General features: G+C 40.1%; 1 protein-coding gene across 1 annotated transcript in view; it reads right to left on the reverse strand.

The window, feature by feature from the left end:
- ngfrb (nerve growth factor receptor b) overlaps positions 1-13,941 on the reverse strand; it is a 59,550-nt gene extending 45,609 nt beyond the window's left edge. Inside the window, exons 1-2 of the mRNA XM_061909505.1 lie at positions 13,666-13,941; positions 946-1,087 (exon numbers count right to left, since the gene is read on the reverse strand). Of these exons, the coding sequence (XP_061765489.1) occupies positions 946-1,087; positions 13,666-13,713 (190 nt within the window). The 5' untranslated portion in view covers positions 13,714-13,941. The remainder of the gene's footprint in view (positions 1-945; positions 1,088-13,665) is intronic.
- Between the last annotated feature and the right edge of the window lie 5,448 nt (positions 13,942-19,389).

Raw genomic sequence — 19,389 nt, forward strand, 5'->3', positions numbered from 1 at the left:
GAGGTCGCGGGGGGTGCTGGAGCCTATCTCAGCTGCATTCGGGTGGAAGGCGGGTACACCCTGGACAAGTCGCCACCTCATCGCAGGGCCAACACAGATAGACAGACAACATTCACACTCACATTCACACACTAGGGCCAATTTAGTGTTGCCAATCAACCTATCCCCAGGTGCAGGTCTTTGGAGGTGGGAGGAAGCCGGAGTACCCGGAGGGAACCCACGCAGCCACGGGGAGAACATGCAAACTCCACACAGAAGGATCCCGAGCCCGGGATTGAACTCAGGACTACTCAGGACATTCGTATTGTGAGGCACATGCACTAACCCCTGTTCCATCGTAAATACAATTCTATTCATTTTTTAAATCAGATTAATCACCCATCGGAAGAAGATGGATGGACGGATGGATGGATAATCACACATTTGATTATGGATTAATCACGATTAATCACCGGTTATTACTTGCTTGCATAATTTGAATTAACTTAAAAAAAGACCCCATCATTATGACACAAAATCAAATTTCATTCAGGAATATTTTTAAAACTGTTAGCTGTATGCACGTCATTTATTTGCTCAAAATTTGCTAAAAGTTTAATCTAAAGTTTTCTCTGGTTTTATTTTGGAGAAAAATGTATTGCACTGACGCATGCATTTTCCAAAACAATTGTGTGATTATTGTGCGTATAAACATGATTAATGACATTTTTGTGATTAATCACATGAGTTAATTTATCAGATTTGACAACCTTAGTTGTTATATAGTATTTCTCTCCCATTTGGTGTCACTAACACAGTTAGTAAACAAACAATCACTGAGACATGAAGAAATGGTGGGATTAAATAAGGTCTGCTTCATTCTGCTCCTTTTCGAAAAGGTTGAGTTGTGAAAGCTGATAATGTTCCTGATTTGTCGCGTGTGTGTTTAATATGCGTGTTTCTTACTATCCAGGCAGGGCGAACACTTAGTCTGCTTGGCTCCACACGGTTGGACGACACCCTCGCCCGGCGGACACTGCTTGCAGCACTTTCCGTCAGTCGTGTACTTCCCCGACAAACACTCCTCCTCTTTGGCCGAGGCCACCACCTGTCAATCATCAGAGGCATCAGTCAGTCACATGTTGGACAAAGTGGCGAAGAGGTACGGTATGTGTGAGCTTATTGAATGTGTACTTCATTTGTGTGGAGTATTGTACTTTATCCTTGTTATCTTATGCATGATCCTGGGATGGGAAAGAGTTGAGTGACACACAATGTTTTTCTTAGGTCTTTATCTACTTTTCTATTTTTTTATGTTGTTAAACACTAAGATAGCTTTACATCCCTGGAGTCAGGTTATTTCTTTTTTTTTTAAACCATAAATAGACATTGCTTCATTTGAAAAAGTTCCAATGTGAAAAAAGGTGGGAACTAGCACATCCAAAATTTAAAACAACAATAAGGAATATTGTTTTTATTTTCTGCTCCCAGTCTTCTCTTGATAAGAACACATGTTTTAAATATAATTTCAGGAACTCTTGTTCAGTTCAGTTTCAGTTTATGTCGAACATGCATACAATACAATGTAATGCGTCACATATATCCAGTCGTTTTATTACAGCACATCCGAAAAGGAGTAGGAAGAAGCGGAGCTTATTTGATCCTACCCTTTTTCATTCCGTAGCAATTTTATCCCATTTCCTTGTCTGTAACAGAACAATGAATAAGTAATAAATAAATAAATAAAGCTGCAAGCAGCGATGGACGGGACCGCTTTGGCTGCTGCTCCAACGACCCGACCCGAATAAGCGGTAGAAGATGGATGGATGGATTATTACACAGAGAAAAAGTTGTATACACATGTGTTATACATCAGTCTCATAGTAATAACAGTTGTAAAGTGGATTGGGCATTTTATAAGGACGCCTTGGTGCCGCCATTTTGAGACTTCAATGTATTGTGAAAGGAATGCAGCTGTTGTATTGAAGTGGGAATAGCAAACTTCCTGTTGATTTTAGTTGCGGGTGGTCAGTGTATGAAATATATGTCTCAGTGAGACCTATATTGAGGCTTTTGTTTCATGTATGTATGACAGTCCTACAGTGAGTTGGAAGCAGTTTTGTCTGAGCAGGAAGCCGCCATTTTGTGACAGCAGCAGTGCTCCAGCACTAGCGCACCGGTTTTTTGCGGGCTCATGAAATCCAAACCGGGGTAGTAATTCAAACTCTTTCATCAACTTTTAATCAGAAGGGTTCAATCTCTCGTCTGTGTTTATTTGAAGCCGAAACGACAAACGGCCTCAGAGGAGGTAATGTTTGAAAAAAAGCGAAATTTTTTAGTCAACTGTTGTATTGAAGTGTGAATAGCAAACTTCTTGTTGATTTTAGCCGGGAGATGTCATTGTAAGAAATATAGGTCTAACTGAGACCTACCTAGTGGTTTTCGTTTCATGTTTCTACGACATTCCTACTGGAAGTTAGAGACAGTTTTGGCGCAATTTTGGCTTTTGGGGTTTGGTTTTTTGATTATATTGCAATTTTTGCCAGTTCTGATGTGTGTGTCAAATTTGGTGAGGGTTGAAGCATGTTAAGGGGGTCAAATTACAGCTCAAAGAAGCGGCGGTATAATAATAAAGAATAATAATAAAACCTTAGAAATTTAATAGGGTCCTCTGTCCCAAAGGGACATCGGTCCCTAATAATATACCATAGTAAGTAAATAATTATTAAATACATACATAACCTTTAGCTAAAAATAAAAAATAAAGAAATGAAAAGGGTTGAAGATGTTCATCATAATTATTGTTCTGTGTACTTTGTAAACACTCCGTTTGAACAGACTCTTAAAGTGAATCATATTAGTGCCTTGTTTGATTTCTATGTTTAATCCGTTCCATAATTTAATTCCACATACAGATATGATAAAGGTTTTAACTGTTGTACAAGCATACAAATGTTTTAAATTAGATTTTTCTCAAAGTTTATGTTCCTCCTCTTTCGTTAAAAATAATTGTTGTACATTCTTGGCTAGCAGGTTATAGTTTGCTTTGTACATAATTTTAGCTGTTTGCAAATGCACTAAATCGTTGAATTACAATATTTGTGATTCAATAAATAAATCTCTATATCCAACATTATATATTATTCTAACTGATCTTTTTTGTAACACCGTGAGTGAATGAAGCGCACATTTGTAGTTGTTTCCCCATATTTGTACACAATAATATATGCTCCAGCGCCCCCGTGACCCCAAAGGGAATAAGCGGTAGGAAATGGATGGATGGAACTCACATATGGTAACACTAGCGAGCAGAAAATAATATGAAGTGATTTTTGGTCTTGTAATATCTTTGATTTTGTCATCTATTATAATCCTTATAAGTATCAACATTTTAACTTTTTTCAACTTCTTCTGTTGGTTTTTTTTTGTTAGTTTTCATATTTAATTTGATTTTTTAAATGAAAAATAAAACTACAGTCCTCGAACCACAGAAATGAATAGATTTACTGTTATTCTTAAAATTATTTTTATTACATTTATATGACAGAACATTACAAAGAATAATGTTTTTGTATTTTTTTTACCACTATAAATGATGTAAAAACTGAAAATCTGAACCCAAGGCTACATACTTGTGACTCAGCGGCGCCTCTATTAGTTACAGTGAATTGCTGCACTGCACTTGACCTAATTAATCAAATCAGTAACAAATATTTGACAAATTTCTGGAACACAAATTAAGTGGAGGATGTTTGTGTCTTTGACACACGAATGCATTCTTCAACTGTCAGTACGTGTGTGTGGGTGTGTTTGTTTTGACACGAGGCCCCTCCCACTTTATCCAAAAGCACTTCTCCCCAGCACAACTTGTTCTCCAGGGCCCACCTTGAAAAAAGATGCAACAACCATCGGGCTTGTGAGGCCAAATGACGAGTGATTAGTTGTTATTGTGTGTGTGTTTGTGCGTCCGTGTGTGTGGTGGGGGGTGGGGGTTAGGGAAGGATGTACTTTATGCTGAAGGGACACAACATTAGGTGCATTGCACAACAAAATATATGTTTAAAAATAAAAAAAAAACATTGGCTAAACAGTAAAGGACATTTTTGGCTTCTCCTAAGGGTTGTGGTCAAAAGCTTCAGGCCAGAGATTCTCAAACTGTGGTACGTGTACCAAGAGCGGTACGCGGGCTCCATCTGGTGGTTAATGTACAGTGTTCAATTTTACTATCTTAAAACACAGTGTTACCGTTCAAAATGTGAGTATTCTTAAAGTGGCCAAAAATACTATATATTTATATGTATATATATATATATATATATATATATGTATATATATATATATATATATGTATGTATATATATATATATATATATATATATATATATATATATATATATATGTATGTATGTATGTATGTATATATATATGTATGTATGTATATACATGTATGTATGTATATATATGTATGTATGTATATATATGTATGTATATATATATGTATGTATGTATATATATGTATGTATGTATATATATGTATGTATGTATATATGTATATATGTATGTAAGTATATATATATGTATATGTATATATGTATATATATTCATACATACATACATACATACATACACATATATATATATATATATATATATATATATATATATATATATATATATATATATATATATATATATATATACATACATATATCAGGACTACATCATCTGCAAAAAGCAGATGATGTAGTCCTGATGGCTTCATCTGGCCGGGATCTTCAGCTCTCACTGAATCGGTTCGCAGCCGAGTGTGAAGCGACCGGAATGAGAATCAGCACCTCCAAGTCCGAGTCCATGGTTCTCGCCCGGAAAAGGGTGGAGTGCCATCTCCGGGTTGGGGAGGAGACCCTGCCCCAAGTGGAGGAGTTCAAGTACCTAGTAGTCTTTTTCACGAGTGGGGGAAGAGTGGATCGTGAGATCGACAGGCGAATCGGTGCGGCGTCTTCAGTAATGCGGACGTTGTATCGATCCGTTGTGGTGAAGAAGGAGCTGAGCCGGAAGGCAAAGCTCTCAATTTACCGGTCGATCTACGTTCCCATCCTCACCTATGGTCATGAGCTTTGGTTCATGACCGAAAGGATAAGATCACGGGTACAAGCGGCCGAAATGAGTTTCCTCCGCCTTTTTCGGGGCTCTCCTTTAGAGATAGGGTGAGAAGCTCTGCCATCCGGGAGGAGCTCAACGTAAAGCCGCTGCTCCTCCACATCGAGAGGAGCCAGATGAGGTGGTTCGGGCATCTGGTCAGGATGCCACCCGAACGCCTCCCTAGGGAGGTGTTTAGGGCACGTCCAGCTGGTAGGAGGCCACGGGGAAGACCCAGGACACGTTGGAAAGACTATGTCTCCCGGCTGGCCTGGGAACGCCTCGGAATCCCCCGGGAAGAGCTAGACGAAGTGGCTGGAGATAGGGAAGTCTGGGCTTCCCTGCTTAGGCTGCTGCCCCCGCGACCCGACCTCGGATAAGCGGAAGATGATGGATGGATGGATGGATGGATATATATATATATATATATATATATATATATATATATATATATATGTATACACCCGGGGATAGGTGATTGGCAACACTAAATTGGCCCTAGTGTGTGAATGTGACTGTGAATGTTGTCTGTCTATCTGTGTTGGCCCTGCGATGAGGTGGCGACTTGTCCAGGGTGTACACCGTCTTTCACCCGATTGTAGCTGAGATAGGCACCAGCGCCCCTTGCGACTCCAAAGGGGATAAGCGGTAGAAAATGGATGGATGGATATGTTTATGTGGCCAGGTGGGAAAAAAAGTGATTTTTACAATGTAGTTCCAAGAGGACTCCGCTAGGGGTCAGTGTGGCAACTGTGGCGTATTTGCAACTTTGCATAAGGGGTACGACTGTGAAGAAGCCAGAATTGGATGAGAGCCAAGAAATATGAAGTTGTGGGTTTGAGCTTTGGGAGGTAAATATTCATAATACATAAGATAAATAGGTGTTATGCAGCATACCAAATGTTCTGTAGGGAAAAGGGAGCGGTATTAGTTTCGTATGTGTGGCTTTTCGATTTGAGGAATCATTTGGTTACTTTTAGGAAAGAACAAATAGTGGCGATTCTTTCACCTATCTTGCTAGAAAAGCAGTTATTGTAACAGTTAGTGACATAGGTTGGAATTGTGTTAGCTCCAAAGGTTAAATATTCACTATTTTCTTGTGGAAACCTTTGTGTAGTTTTGTTGCTACTTCAAAGGCCATTCACGAGATTTCTCACAAACAAGGTAACATCTCATTAGCATGTGTTCATTGTAAATTCGTATTTAATTGTATGTAACAAGGTACTAATAACGTGTTCTTGTATGTAATAGGGAAAAAGCCCCTGTAGTTATTTTATTTGGTTGTGTCATACCAAAGTTAAATATAATTTACTTCGGATAGTTTCAGAACTTTGGGTGTTTTGTTTAAAGCAGGGGTCGGCAACCCGCGGCTTCAAAGCTGCATGCGGCTCTTTGATCAATCTGATGAGGCTCACCTGCTAAATTGCCGACCTCAAAGATTATTCCGGGAGGTTTCCGGGTTTTAGTGCCTCTCTCAGAAATCACCCAGGGATAACATTCTCCAATTTTTGCCTGGACTTCATTATTGAGGGTATGCAGTGATGGCAATGCCTTTAACCTCCTTTACAACATGTCGTTGCGCCCGCTTTTACACCACGCGATCTGCGTGCCGACTGGTCACATTTTATATTCAGCCTCTGTTAACACACGAGAGTGACTGCAACACATACTTATTCAACAGCCATACAGGTTACACCGAGGGTTGTGATATAAACAACTTTAACACTCTTACTAATATGCGCCACACTGTGAACCCACACCAAAAAAGAATGACAAACACATTTCGGGAGATCATCGGCACTGTAACACAACATAAACACAAGAGAACAAATACCCAGAATCCCATGCATCCCTACTATTATACACGCCCGCTAGCACCAAACGCTGAGCCCCCCCCCAACCCCGCCCATCTCAACCGACGCACGGAGGGTGTAGGGGGATTTGGTGCTAGTGGGGGTGTATAATGTAGCCCGGAAGAGTCGGGATGCATATTAGTAACAGTGTTAAAGTTGTTTAAACGGCCACCCTCAGTGTGACCTGAATGGCTGTTAAACAAGTATGGCTTGCAATCGTTGGCGTGTGTCTGCAGAAGCCTCATACGACATGTGACTGGGCTGGCGAGCTGATTGAACGTGTTGTAGAGGGCGCCAGGGCAGCGCCTTCATAGGATTCCCTATTATTGTAAAACGAGGGAAATCCTGCAAACATTTGCGAGTATAGTTTATGTGACAATGGATAGTCTGTCGGAATGTTCGGGAGGGTTGGCAAGTGTGATTCTGTCAAGCGGCATTCATATAAATCTCGCAGGCCCCACTATCATTAAATTTTCATATCAAGGTGCGGGCCGCATGTCCAAGACCCCTGGTTTATACATAGCACAAAGTCAAAAAAACTGTATGCAGTGTTATTTCATTTTAAATTTCAAAAGAGTTTTGTGGCTCCCATTGTTTTCTTTATTTTGTGAAACGTGTCAAAATGGCTCTTTGAGTGGTAAAGGTGGCCGACCCCTGGTTTAAAGGAAACACCTCCTTTGTAACCTTAGTTATTTCATTCATATAGGGTTCAACTACCAATATTTACCTTTCAGAATAAAGAACCCCACAAGTAGTTTTGTGTCCTGTGCTTGATAACGATTTGCCGGGCAACATATACTTGTTAAATAAAATCTCTGCCATGTTTTTGATGAATACTTAGGCCTACTACGCTACTTAATTTTGATCTTGCTCCATATGGTGATACTTGGAGAGCCAAGTGTTTCCTGAGGTGGTACACGGGGACAACACTTTGACAACCAATGCTATACATTATGATAAATGTGATTTTTTAATTATTTTTTTAAGATGTAATTTTTAAAGATATGTTTTTGCAACAATATTGTTTGGACAGAATCTAAGAGGAAAAAAAAGACAAAATTTCTCTTTTTTTCAAAAAAGAGTTTGAGGACCACTGCTTCAGGTAAACATGCCTGCATATGTGTAACACGGATATCCTAAAAAACAGTTTTACATGCAATAGACAAATGCATGGTTACTGCCGAAAATGTTTTGGTTCATGTTTTCGGCCATGTTTTCCAACCAGTCTTGCTCAAATTTTACACTGATGTACTTGTAGGACCGCCCCCAAAAGTTGTGTACCAAATTTATCGCCAATTTTGCCTCAACAACCAAAAGTTACAATGCAGAGTGCATTGAGCTGTGTGGGAAATTTCAAGTCCATCCAATTTATCGGGTCTAACCTTGGGGCCACCGTGTGACTTACTCATCAGAAAAATAATCGCACGAGCAACACAAAGAATCTGATCAGATCTGGCCCGCCAAATCTTTTTAGATGGCCTATGACTGCCTGGAAATTTGGTTCTTCATCTTTTCTCACCGAATGTATTTGTTTTTTTCATTTTCACAGAGCTGGGTGGGTGTTATTATCATCATCCATCCATTCATTTTCTCCCGCTTATCCCTTTTGTGGTTACGGAGGGGACGCTGGAGCCTATCTCAGCTGCATTCGGGCGGTAGGCGGTGTACACCCTGAACAAGTCGCCATCTCATCACAGGGCCAACACAGATATACAACACTCACATTCACACACTGGGGCCAATTTAGCATAATGTTAAAACATTTATTTCGAAGGTAGTAAATCATTTTTGTGGTCGAGCTATGAACATATTTGATTTATAACTTTGAAAACAATTATTCATCTCGGTCACGTCCGGAACAAATTAACAGCGATAAACGAGGGATTAGATTACTGTATTGTATTGAAGCTGTTCTTAATGTTTTGACCTTGTTAGACACACCAGCTGGCAGTCTTTCATATACCCCTCGTAAAAAAAAGCAAAGTGTGTTCGGCATTCGCCTACCATCTTCCGTAAGTGAGGGAAGCGCAATGGCGTGAAGGAGTGTGCCCTCCTCATAAATCCTCCGCCAGGGTTCAGGTGTGTGTGGAATGTTGCTGATAACAAGTTGACAGAGCGCCAACGTGTCCCCCCCCAGGCACCTATGAGTCAGCTGACGGGTAATATGTGTGTACAGAGGGGAAGGCCTTTTCTGTTCATGCTTTCCCAGCCCATTCCTGCTCTTTTCTGTAGGGAAATGATTAATTAGAGGTGTAGAATGTGTTTACAGCTTGAAGACGACGCGGCATGGAGACACCGACCGACCGACAAAATGCCTCACGTGTATACAAACCTATCCCCCAATATTTGAGTGGCGTTTTTTTAAATGGACGCCAAGTTTCCCAACCTCTAAACTTGTCACTACTTAAGTGGATCCAAACCGACTCGATGAAGGACCGGCCCGGCTTCTGTCCTGCACAAAATAGCGCAACTCATATCGCTGTTTCTCGCGGGGTTCAACTTTTACCTCCCCAACGGAGTTGATGACATGGCCACATCAAAACGGCATCTGGACTCGCAGCGGCGCTCCAGACCAATCCCACTAATGCTGCAGTTGGAGGCACTTAACCTCTGGACCCGGGCTGTCAGCGCTTGTTAAACCATTAGAGGTCCGCCACGAGCAGCCTTTCCTTATAACCTGGAGCTGATTTAAATCCAGACATGTACTCAGCATAGAAACATAAAAATATAAGAAATAAAAGAATAATTTTCTGTTTGGAAAAGTATAAATGCTGTTTGCCAATCGTCTGATGAGGAAGAGTGAAAAAAACAACTTATTGACAACTTTACAAAGCATTCTTTTGGGGGAACAAAGCTGTCAGAAACCTACAGTAGTCACACCCTGCTGTGGGGTTGTGTGAGGTCCCGAGTCGTTAACATGCGTTCGGTAATGAGTTCCAATTCTGACGGCCGCATCCAGAAAACGTCAAGTACACAGGGGCCGATTTGTGCAATACATTTAGGTCGATATATGCTAAGCCGGCTGATGGAAACATTGACATACTAGCTTTGTGTTATAAGTGATAAAGCAAATTAGTATAAAATCTAAAATTATATTTCCTTCATAATTAGTTACATTTATTTGCAGACTTTCAGTAAAAAACAGCTCAGAGAATGCTGATTGCCGCACCAACAGAATAGTGAAAGTGCAATGTTGCGGGGGGGGGGGGGGGGGGGGATTGGGGGGTGCATCTACATCCCTGGAAAAAACACAGTCATTGAAGACCATCTTAAAAGAGAGCAATATCAAGATGTTGATACTGTTCTCGGTCTACACGATCTGGACCCCATCTTTCAAAGTCACAATGTTTGCGCCCTAGAGAGTTGTGTTTATAAAAAGATTGCCTCCAGATTTTAGGAGTAGATGGAACAATGTGGCCTGTCTGCTGTCTTTAGTGACTTCAACCCAGCTTGCGCGATCAGTTCGGGCAACACCAACACTTACTTGCAACAGCTCTTAGTTCCATCCATCCATCCATTTTCTACCGCTTATTCCCTTTCGGGGTCGCGGGGGGCGCTGGCGCCTATGTCAGCTACAATCGGGCGGAAGGCAGGGTACACCCTGGACAAGTCGCCACCTCATCGCAGGGCCAACACAGATAGACAGACAACATTCACACTCACATTCACACACTAGGGCCAATTTAGTGTTGCCGATCAACCTATCCCCAGGTGCATGTCTTTGGAAGTGGGAGGAAGCCGGAGTACCCGGAGGGAACCCACGCATTCACGGGGAGAACATGCAAACTCCACACAGAAAGATCCCGAGCCTGGATTTGAACCCAAGACTGCAGGACCTTCGTATTGTGAGGCAGACGCACTAACCCCTCTGCCACCGTGAAGCCCAGCTCTTAGTTGATAAGTAGAATTCCATCCAACAACAATGTGGAGAAGATTGGAAGAATTTTGAATGATGCACCTATACCAGGGGTGTCCAAACTTATTCCACAGAGGGCCACACACGGAAAAATTTAAGCATGTTGGGGCCATTTTGATATTTTTCATTTTCAAACCATAACAAAATATATGGATCTTTTTTTTTATCCTTAGGGCTCCTGGGGAGCATAGAGGGTCTCAGTCACTAAAATGTTAAAAAATAAGTCAAATTATTAGTAATATTTTTTATTTAATGCTTACAGTCAATCTCTATATCAATTTGAGGTTGATATAAAGTAAAACAAATAAGGTTTTATGCTTTTTCTGTCAAAGACAACTTTGTTTTTTATAGTAAAACTGAAATATGCAGTATTTAGATAGATAGATAGCTAGTACTTTATTGACTACTTCAGGAGAGTTCCTTTATTTAGAAATTAAAGCCCTCAAAGATCAATAATGCAGGACACCATTGATTTTAATTATTTTATATTTTTGAGTAATCACAGTGAAAAGTTAAATAAAATCCTACTAAATATATTTGAGATCCGAAAGGTTCCCCACTCATAAAGCGATACATTTTTATTAGTTTTTTTTTTTTACTTTTAACACTTAAATTTCAAGATCAACTTCCGACATATCTGTCGATTTTAAGTTTGAACTATTATTTTTTTAATTTTCTGCTTTTTGTCAAAACTTTGATGTTTTTATATGGCAACCACACAACATATGCAATATTTTTTCCACATAAAACATTTTAAAGTGATCATTTTTAAGTAATAATTCATTATAACATAGATGTTTCTTTTTTTTTTTTTTTTTTTAAGCAATAGAAAAAAAAAGAAAATAAAGACAGGAACAAAAAAACTGCCTGCATGGCAGCTTTGTGTCAACATTACCACTTTTTCTCATTAGATTTCACCTCATTCCACTTTTTTAAAATGTTTTTTTTTTAGTTTTTGCAGAATGTGTGGCGGGCCGGTAAACGATTAGCTGCGGGCCTCAAATGGCCCCCGGGCCGCACTTTGGACACCCTTGACCTATACAGTAGGATTTTTCGATAAAGAGGTATATGTTCACCACTGGAAAATAATGTCTGTCATCATTTACAAAGTGGAGATATTTACCAACCAGTGATAATTTCCTCGGTCTGTTTCTAAGAGACCACAACCGCTGTTTTGGATTGTCCTGCAGTCTTCAGTGACTTTCCCCCAACTCGTACCATCAATTTGGGCATGCGCTAGACACAAAAGTGACCAACACGACCAACAAATTGCAGCCACTCTTAGTTCGAGAGTGGATCGCCAGGGTGGGACCAGGGTTGTAGTGGTTGTTCAAAAAGGTTCACTAAGTCTTCTTATTCATATACTTTTTTTTTTATTTTCTTCTCATCAGACCATTTTTTCGGTATATTAGATTAGGAATCTTTACCTGACATATTTCGACGGTTGTCTGCAGTCTTCTTCAGAAGGGTCACCTGACCACTGTGACGTGTTGCCTATTAGCTGTTCTTTTAGGCGTGGCCGAACAGGCAGACCTGTTAAATTCTACCTGTTTAATGGTTGGGGGCGGGGCAATCAGGTAGACTTGACAGGTCTGCCTAATTGGCCACGCCTTTAAGAACAGCTGATAGGCAACGCGTCAAAGTGGTCAGGTGACCCTTCTGAAGAAGACTGCAGATGACAGTCGAAACTTGTCAGGTAAAAATTCCATCTAATATACCGGAAAAAAAAAAGGTTCGATTACAAGAAAACTTGAAAAAGTTGTAGTGGTTTTGTTGCATGCTACTGAAACTTGTGACTTTTTGTATAGGCAGAAACTCTCATTACGTAATTCATCAATTCCCAAAGGTCTTGTTTTAGATAATGGGGAGAAGAATAGTTTATTTATATATATATATATATATATATATATATATATCTTGATTGGATTATCCAGAGAATAGTGCTCGATACCGTGGTAGAGCGCAATATGTAGGTGTGGGAAAAATCACAAGACTACTTCATCTCTACAGAACTGTTTCATGAGGAGATCATCATCAGGAGATGATTGAGGGAACCCCTCATGAAACAGTTCTCTAGAGATGAAGTAGCCTTGTGATTTTTCCCACACCTACATATATATATATATATATATATATATATATATGTATGTATGTGTATTTATTTTTTATTTTTACAATATGGAATGCCTGTAGTCATTAGAAAGATGCATAGCAGATGTCATGTTGGAAACCCTCCATAAACTCCCTGTGTACTCTGCAGTCCTGACAAACCTGTCACATGTGACACACCGCACAAATATTTATGTCCTTGCTGGGTCTGCCTCGGAGGGACTGTCAGTAAATAAATTAGGGACCGTTGGACAATATGTAGCGTTTTCACGATCCCTAGCCTTATACCCTCAAGTCTTAAACATGTGGCAACATCTGTTAACATTGGGGTCACATGTAACGCAACGTAGAGGCGGGGTTGAATTACAGATGTGCTGAAATTAACTTTTAGGTAGAATATGACTACAAAGCTGCACAACGTAATCGCTGCAAACCACAAGATTAAACAAATTGCTGCATTATTAAGGTTGTTCTGGTTAGACAGATGTACCTAATAGTGTGTCCACTGAGTGTACACATGCACACACAGCTGTCATGTGCAGGTGCAGTTCCAGGCCCTTTAAAGGGCTGTTTTCCAAAAAAAAGGCCCCAAACAACACCCACATGTTATTAGTACAGTAGGTTGTAATATTCCTGTTATCAGTACAGTAGGTTACAAACTATACTCACCAGTCCATACAGTAGAAACACAATATTCATCCCGTAAATCCTTGCCATCTCCCCCCCCCAAAAAAGGAGCAACTCAACCGGATGAGACTCTCACAGATTCCGAATCAACTCAGCAACCATGCTTGTGTCTTCCCTAGTGGAAGAAGCTTGGTGGAATCAAAGTGTCGGCACACGCTCTCAGTGGACAAGATCCTCTCTCGGGGGGGGAAGTAGTAGCAAAGTTGGGCCCATTGGATGTTATGTTCTCGTGCGCACTCGGCTCTTGTGACACTAGCTCTCTGCTCCAAGGCTTCATCTGCCTTGACCACGCCCACTCCACACACACCCACACAAAAGCACACACACAATGCTTTTCATGTTCAAACTCTGTGGGGTTTTAAAACCAGAAATATCATTAATGCTCTGATTATAGGGAGGTCTATTTGCCAAATCTATGAATTGGAATATTCATTATATACATTTGATAATGCTTTGGAGTGCATGAGAAAGTGGACAACACATAGCTCTGTCTGACGTACATGCTCATTTAATAACACGTATATTGCTCAACACAGCAACAACAGCACCAATGCTCAAATAGCGACAAGGAATAAACTGCTGAGCCAGCATTAATGCCGCTGATGTGTCCGTTGCAAAAAAACAGTCATATTTAATAATAATAATGATAGTAACACTAACAATTGTAACAAGCCTGAGTTTCTCAGAAAAAGATAAAGATAAAATTGTTGTAGACCGACCACTCATGATACTTCAAATGTACTTGTAGATGTTGCCATTTTGTGGAATAGATCAAATAAGCATCAGGAGGTTGCCTACGGCAATTGCTGGTAACATATATTGTTTTTGCCTGGTGGTTCTTTGCTTGTGTAGGCATTAATGGCAAAACTGACCTAAAGGGCAGATCTGGCTCCATAGTATCATTTTATATGAAACACGAGAGCCTGGAAAAAATTTGCGAACAGTAGGTAGGGGATTCATATGGCCCCTTTTGTCCCAGTTTACCGGACACATGAAACGTGACCAATTGGGAACTGCCAGACAGTAATAGAGTGTTGAATATCTTATAATATGTTTTGTGGTAATTCCAACTTTGACCCAGCATCAGTTGCTATGTATTGTGGCTCTTTCCATCATTTTCAACAGACTGCATTGCAAAATGATTAACCCCCCACCTTCCTTTCATATGGGATTCACATAGGGCCATTTTAGTCCCTTTCCTATTATAAAAATGTTCTCAACTGAAAAAGATTAGGTCTTTTAGCTTTAATATGATCTGATCATGCAAAACATATTGTTTATATATATTAATATGCAGTGTATTGCAAACATTTTTTGTCAAAAAATAAATAAATACAAACCCCGTTTCAATATGAGTTGGGAAATTGTGTTAGATGTAAATATAAATGGAATACAATGATTTGCAAATCGTTTTCAACCCATATTCAGTTGAATGCACTACAAAGACAAGATATTTGATGTTCAAACTCATAAACTTTTTTTTTTTTGCAAATAATAATTAACTTAGAATTTCATGGCTGCAACATGTACCAGAGTAGTTGGGAAAGGGCATGTTCACCACTGTGTTACATCACCTTTTCTTTCAACAACACTCAATAAATGTTTGGGAAGTGAGGAAACTAATTGTTGAAGCTTTGAAAGTGGAATTCTTTACCATTCTTGTTTTATGTAGAGCATTAGTTGTTCAACAGTCCAGGGTCTCTGTTGTCGTATTTTATGCTTCATTATGCGCCACACATTTTCGATGGGAGACATGTCTGGACTGTAGGCGGGCCAGGAAAGTACCCGCACTCTTTTACTACGAAGAGCTTGGCATTGTCTTGCTGAAATAAACAGGGTTGTCCATGATAACGTTGCTTGGATGACAACATATTTTGCTCCAAAACCTGTATGGACCCTTCAGCATTAATGGTGCCTTCACAAATGTGTAAGTTACCCGTGCGTTGGGAACTAATACACCCCCATACCATCACAGATGCTGGCTTTTGAACTTTGCGCCTATAACAATTCGGATGGTTATTTTCCTCTTTGTTCCGGAGGACACCACGTCCACAGTTTCCAAATATAATTTGAAATGTGGACTCGTCAGACCACAGAACACTTTTCACTTTGCATCAGTCCATCTTAGATGAGCTCGGGCCCAGCCAAGCCAGCGGCATTCCTTGGTGTTGTTGATAAATGGGTTTTGCTTTGCATAGCAGAGTTTTAACTTGCACTTACAAATGTAGCGACCAACTGTAGTTACTGTCAGTGGTTTTATGAAATGTCCCTGAGCCCATGTGGTTATATCCTTTACACACTGATGTCGGTTATTGATGCAGTACCGCCTGAGGGATCAATGGTCCGTAATATCATCGCTTACGTGCGGTGATTTCTCCAGATTCTCTGAACCTTTTGACGATTTTACAGACCGTAGATGGTAAAATCCCTAAATTCCTTGCAATAGCTCGTTGAGAAATGTTGTTCTAAAACTGTTCGACAATTTGCTTACAAATTGGTGACCCTCGCCCCATTCGTGTTTTGTGAATTACTTAACATTTCATGGAAGCTGCTTTTATACCCAATCATGGCACCCACTTGTTCCCAATTAGCCTACACACCCGTGGGATGTTCCAAATAAGTGTTTGATGAGCATTTCTAAACTTTATCAGTATTTATTGCCACCTTTCCCAACTTGTTTGTCACGTGTTGCTGGCATCAAATTCTAAAGTTAATGATTATTTGCAAAAAAAAAAATGCTTATCAGTTTGAACATCAAATATGTTGTCTTTGTAGTATATTCAACTGAATATGGGTTGAAAATGATTTGCAAATCATTGTATTCCGTTTATATTTTTACATCTAACACAATTTCCCAACTCATATGGAAACGGGGTTTGTAAATAATGGTAATAAAAGTACAAATAAATACTAAGATATTTCCTTATGTTTTTAAAGCCAATTGTCAATCACTTTGTTCATTAAAAAAATGTAATGATCAAATGGGGTGGCATAGCTCGGTTGGTAGAGCGGCCGTGCCAGCAACTTGAGGGTTCCAGGTTTGAATCCCGCTTCTGCCATCCTAGTCACTGCCATTGTGTCCTTGGGCAAGACACTTTACCCACCTGCTCTCAGTGCCACCCACACTGGTTTATATGTAAAAATTAGATATTGGGTTTTACTATGTAAAGCGCTTTGAGTCACTAGAGAAAAAGCGCTATATATAAATATAATTCACTTCACTTCACTTCACAAATGTATAGGCAATTGTGTAATAATATTATGAGGCGATTATACATTGAAATTAATATAGATTCACATATACATGCGGCCCTCTGAGGGCAGCCATTACTGCGATGTGGCCCTCAAAGAAAATTAGTTTGACACCCCTGATTTACAGTATGATAATAAGGTGTATTGACACATGCATATCTAACAAATACATTTACACATTAGCATTAAGTATATTGCAATGACAATCAAGGAATTCAGTAATCATGTGTGTTTATTTATTTCAATGTCTTTTAACAGTCGAAAAGTCAGCATAGGAGGAAATCTTAACTTCAATAACGTTTGAATGTCCTTCTTGGTTTTTCCCCTCCAGCAACTTTTTAGAAAACAGTGACTCCAATCACCAGGTCTCTCCCAGGTCAAAACACTGCCGCCTTTATGCATGAGAAGAGGCAATTATGTTAAATAAAACACCTGAGGCCAAATTTTGGCTGGATATAAAAGAGAGAGTGCGCCATGAGTTCAGATCATGACTTAACATGTCGTCCCAGTGAATGTGTTGCGTTGAAAATGTGTGTTGTGCTCACTGTCTACCCAGAAGGAAAATGACACGCGGGACATTCAACTAGTCGATACATGACCAATAATGAAGCTCAATTATCGACGGCCCTCGGTTTTTGAAAAAATTCAACTTTTGGAATGTTTCGTCCCCCCAGAGGGTTAGAGGAAGTATTCAAGGCCACATGCTTCAACTGCGACAGAATAGGAGTCTTTTTTTTTGCCTGTCAAATTTACACAAAAGTTACTCCTAGGGCTGATTATTAGCCTGCAAGATATGAAAAGTAAACGGACAAAAGTGGAGGTACTAAGCAGTGTATTCCTAAAAGTACAAACCCTCTAAAGCAGGGCGGATCAGGCCCGCGAAGAGTTTTTATCTGGCCCGCGAGATGAGTTTGCTAAGTATAAAAATGAACCTGAAATTTTTGAATGAAAGAAACAGCTGTTCTAAATGTGTCCACAGGATGTCGCAATAGCAATTCTTTGTATCTTTCTAAATCAGGGGTCGGCAACCCGCGGCTCCAGAGCCGCATGCGGCTCTTTGGCCACTCTGATGTGGCTCAGCTGCATAATCGCCAACCCCCCCGATTGTTTCGGGGGGTTTCCGAATTTTGGTGCTTCCCCCGGGGTCAGCATTCTCCGATTTTCACTCGGATTACAATATTGAGAGCGTGCCGTTATGGCTCTACTTTTAACTTCCTCTACAACATGTCATCTACAACATGTCATCGCGCCCGCCTGTACACCATGACGGTATAGCTCGGTTAATAGAGCGGCCGTGTCAGCAACTTGAGGGTTGCAGGTTCGATCCCTGCTTCCGCCATCCTAGTCAATGCCGTTGTGTCTTTGGGCAAGACACTTTACCCACCTGCTCCCAGTGCCACCCACACTGGTTTAATTGTAACTTAGATATTGGGTTTCACTATGTAAAGCGCTTTGAGTCTCTTGAGGAAAAAGCGCTATATAAATATAATTCACTTCACTTCACTTCACTATCTGCGTGCCGGCAGGACGCATGCATTTCGCTGCTTCGATCGTCACACGTACGAGATTGCAAGGCATATTTGGTCAACAGCAATACAGGCCACACTGAAGGTTGTGATATAAGCAAATTTAACACTCTTACTAATATGCGCCACACTGTGAACCCACACCAAACAAGAATGACAAACACATTTCTGGAGAACATCCACACTGTAACACATTATAAACGCAACATAACAATTACCCAGAATACTTTGCATCCATGACTCTTCCAGGCTATATTATACACCCCCGATGGGCCGGCACCTCAACCGACGTATGGAGGGTGCTAGCGGGTTTTATAATATAGCCTGAAATAGTCATGGATGCAGGGGATTCTGGGTAATTGTTATGTTGCGTTTATAATGTGTTACTGTGAGGATTTTCTCCCGAAATGTGTTTCTCATTCTTGTTTGGTGTGGGTTCACAGTGTGGCGCATATTAGTAAGAGTGTTAAAATTGTTTATATCACAACCTTCAGTGTAACCTGTATGGCTGTTGACTATATATCCCTTGCAGTCGTGCACGTGTAACTGCTGAATCCAAGTACAACATGTTACTGGGCTGGTAAGCCGTTTGTACATGTTGTAGAAGGCGTCAAAGGCAAAGGCTTCATATCATAGCGCGCCCTTATTATTAGTATCTGGATGACCATCAGCAGATGTTTGCGAGAATGATTGCGGCTCTCATTGCCTTGTTAATTTTGTGAATTGAGTCAAAATGGCTCTTTGAGTGCTAAAGGTTGCCGACCCCTGTTCTAGATGATGCTACATATGTACAAAATAAATCACATTATGTTAGTAGTACAATATCAGTTGAGGAAAATTATCAAACTACATAAATAACATATTCTTATTTGATTTTCATGTATTTTTTTAATCTTGATAGATTGAAAATTAACACCAATGAATTGAT

This window comes from Nerophis ophidion, linkage group LG08, assembly GCF_033978795.1.
Source record: "Nerophis ophidion isolate RoL-2023_Sa linkage group LG08, RoL_Noph_v1.0, whole genome shotgun sequence".
In the NCBI taxonomy this organism is placed as follows: Eukaryota; Metazoa; Chordata; class Actinopteri; order Syngnathiformes; family Syngnathidae; genus Nerophis; species Nerophis ophidion.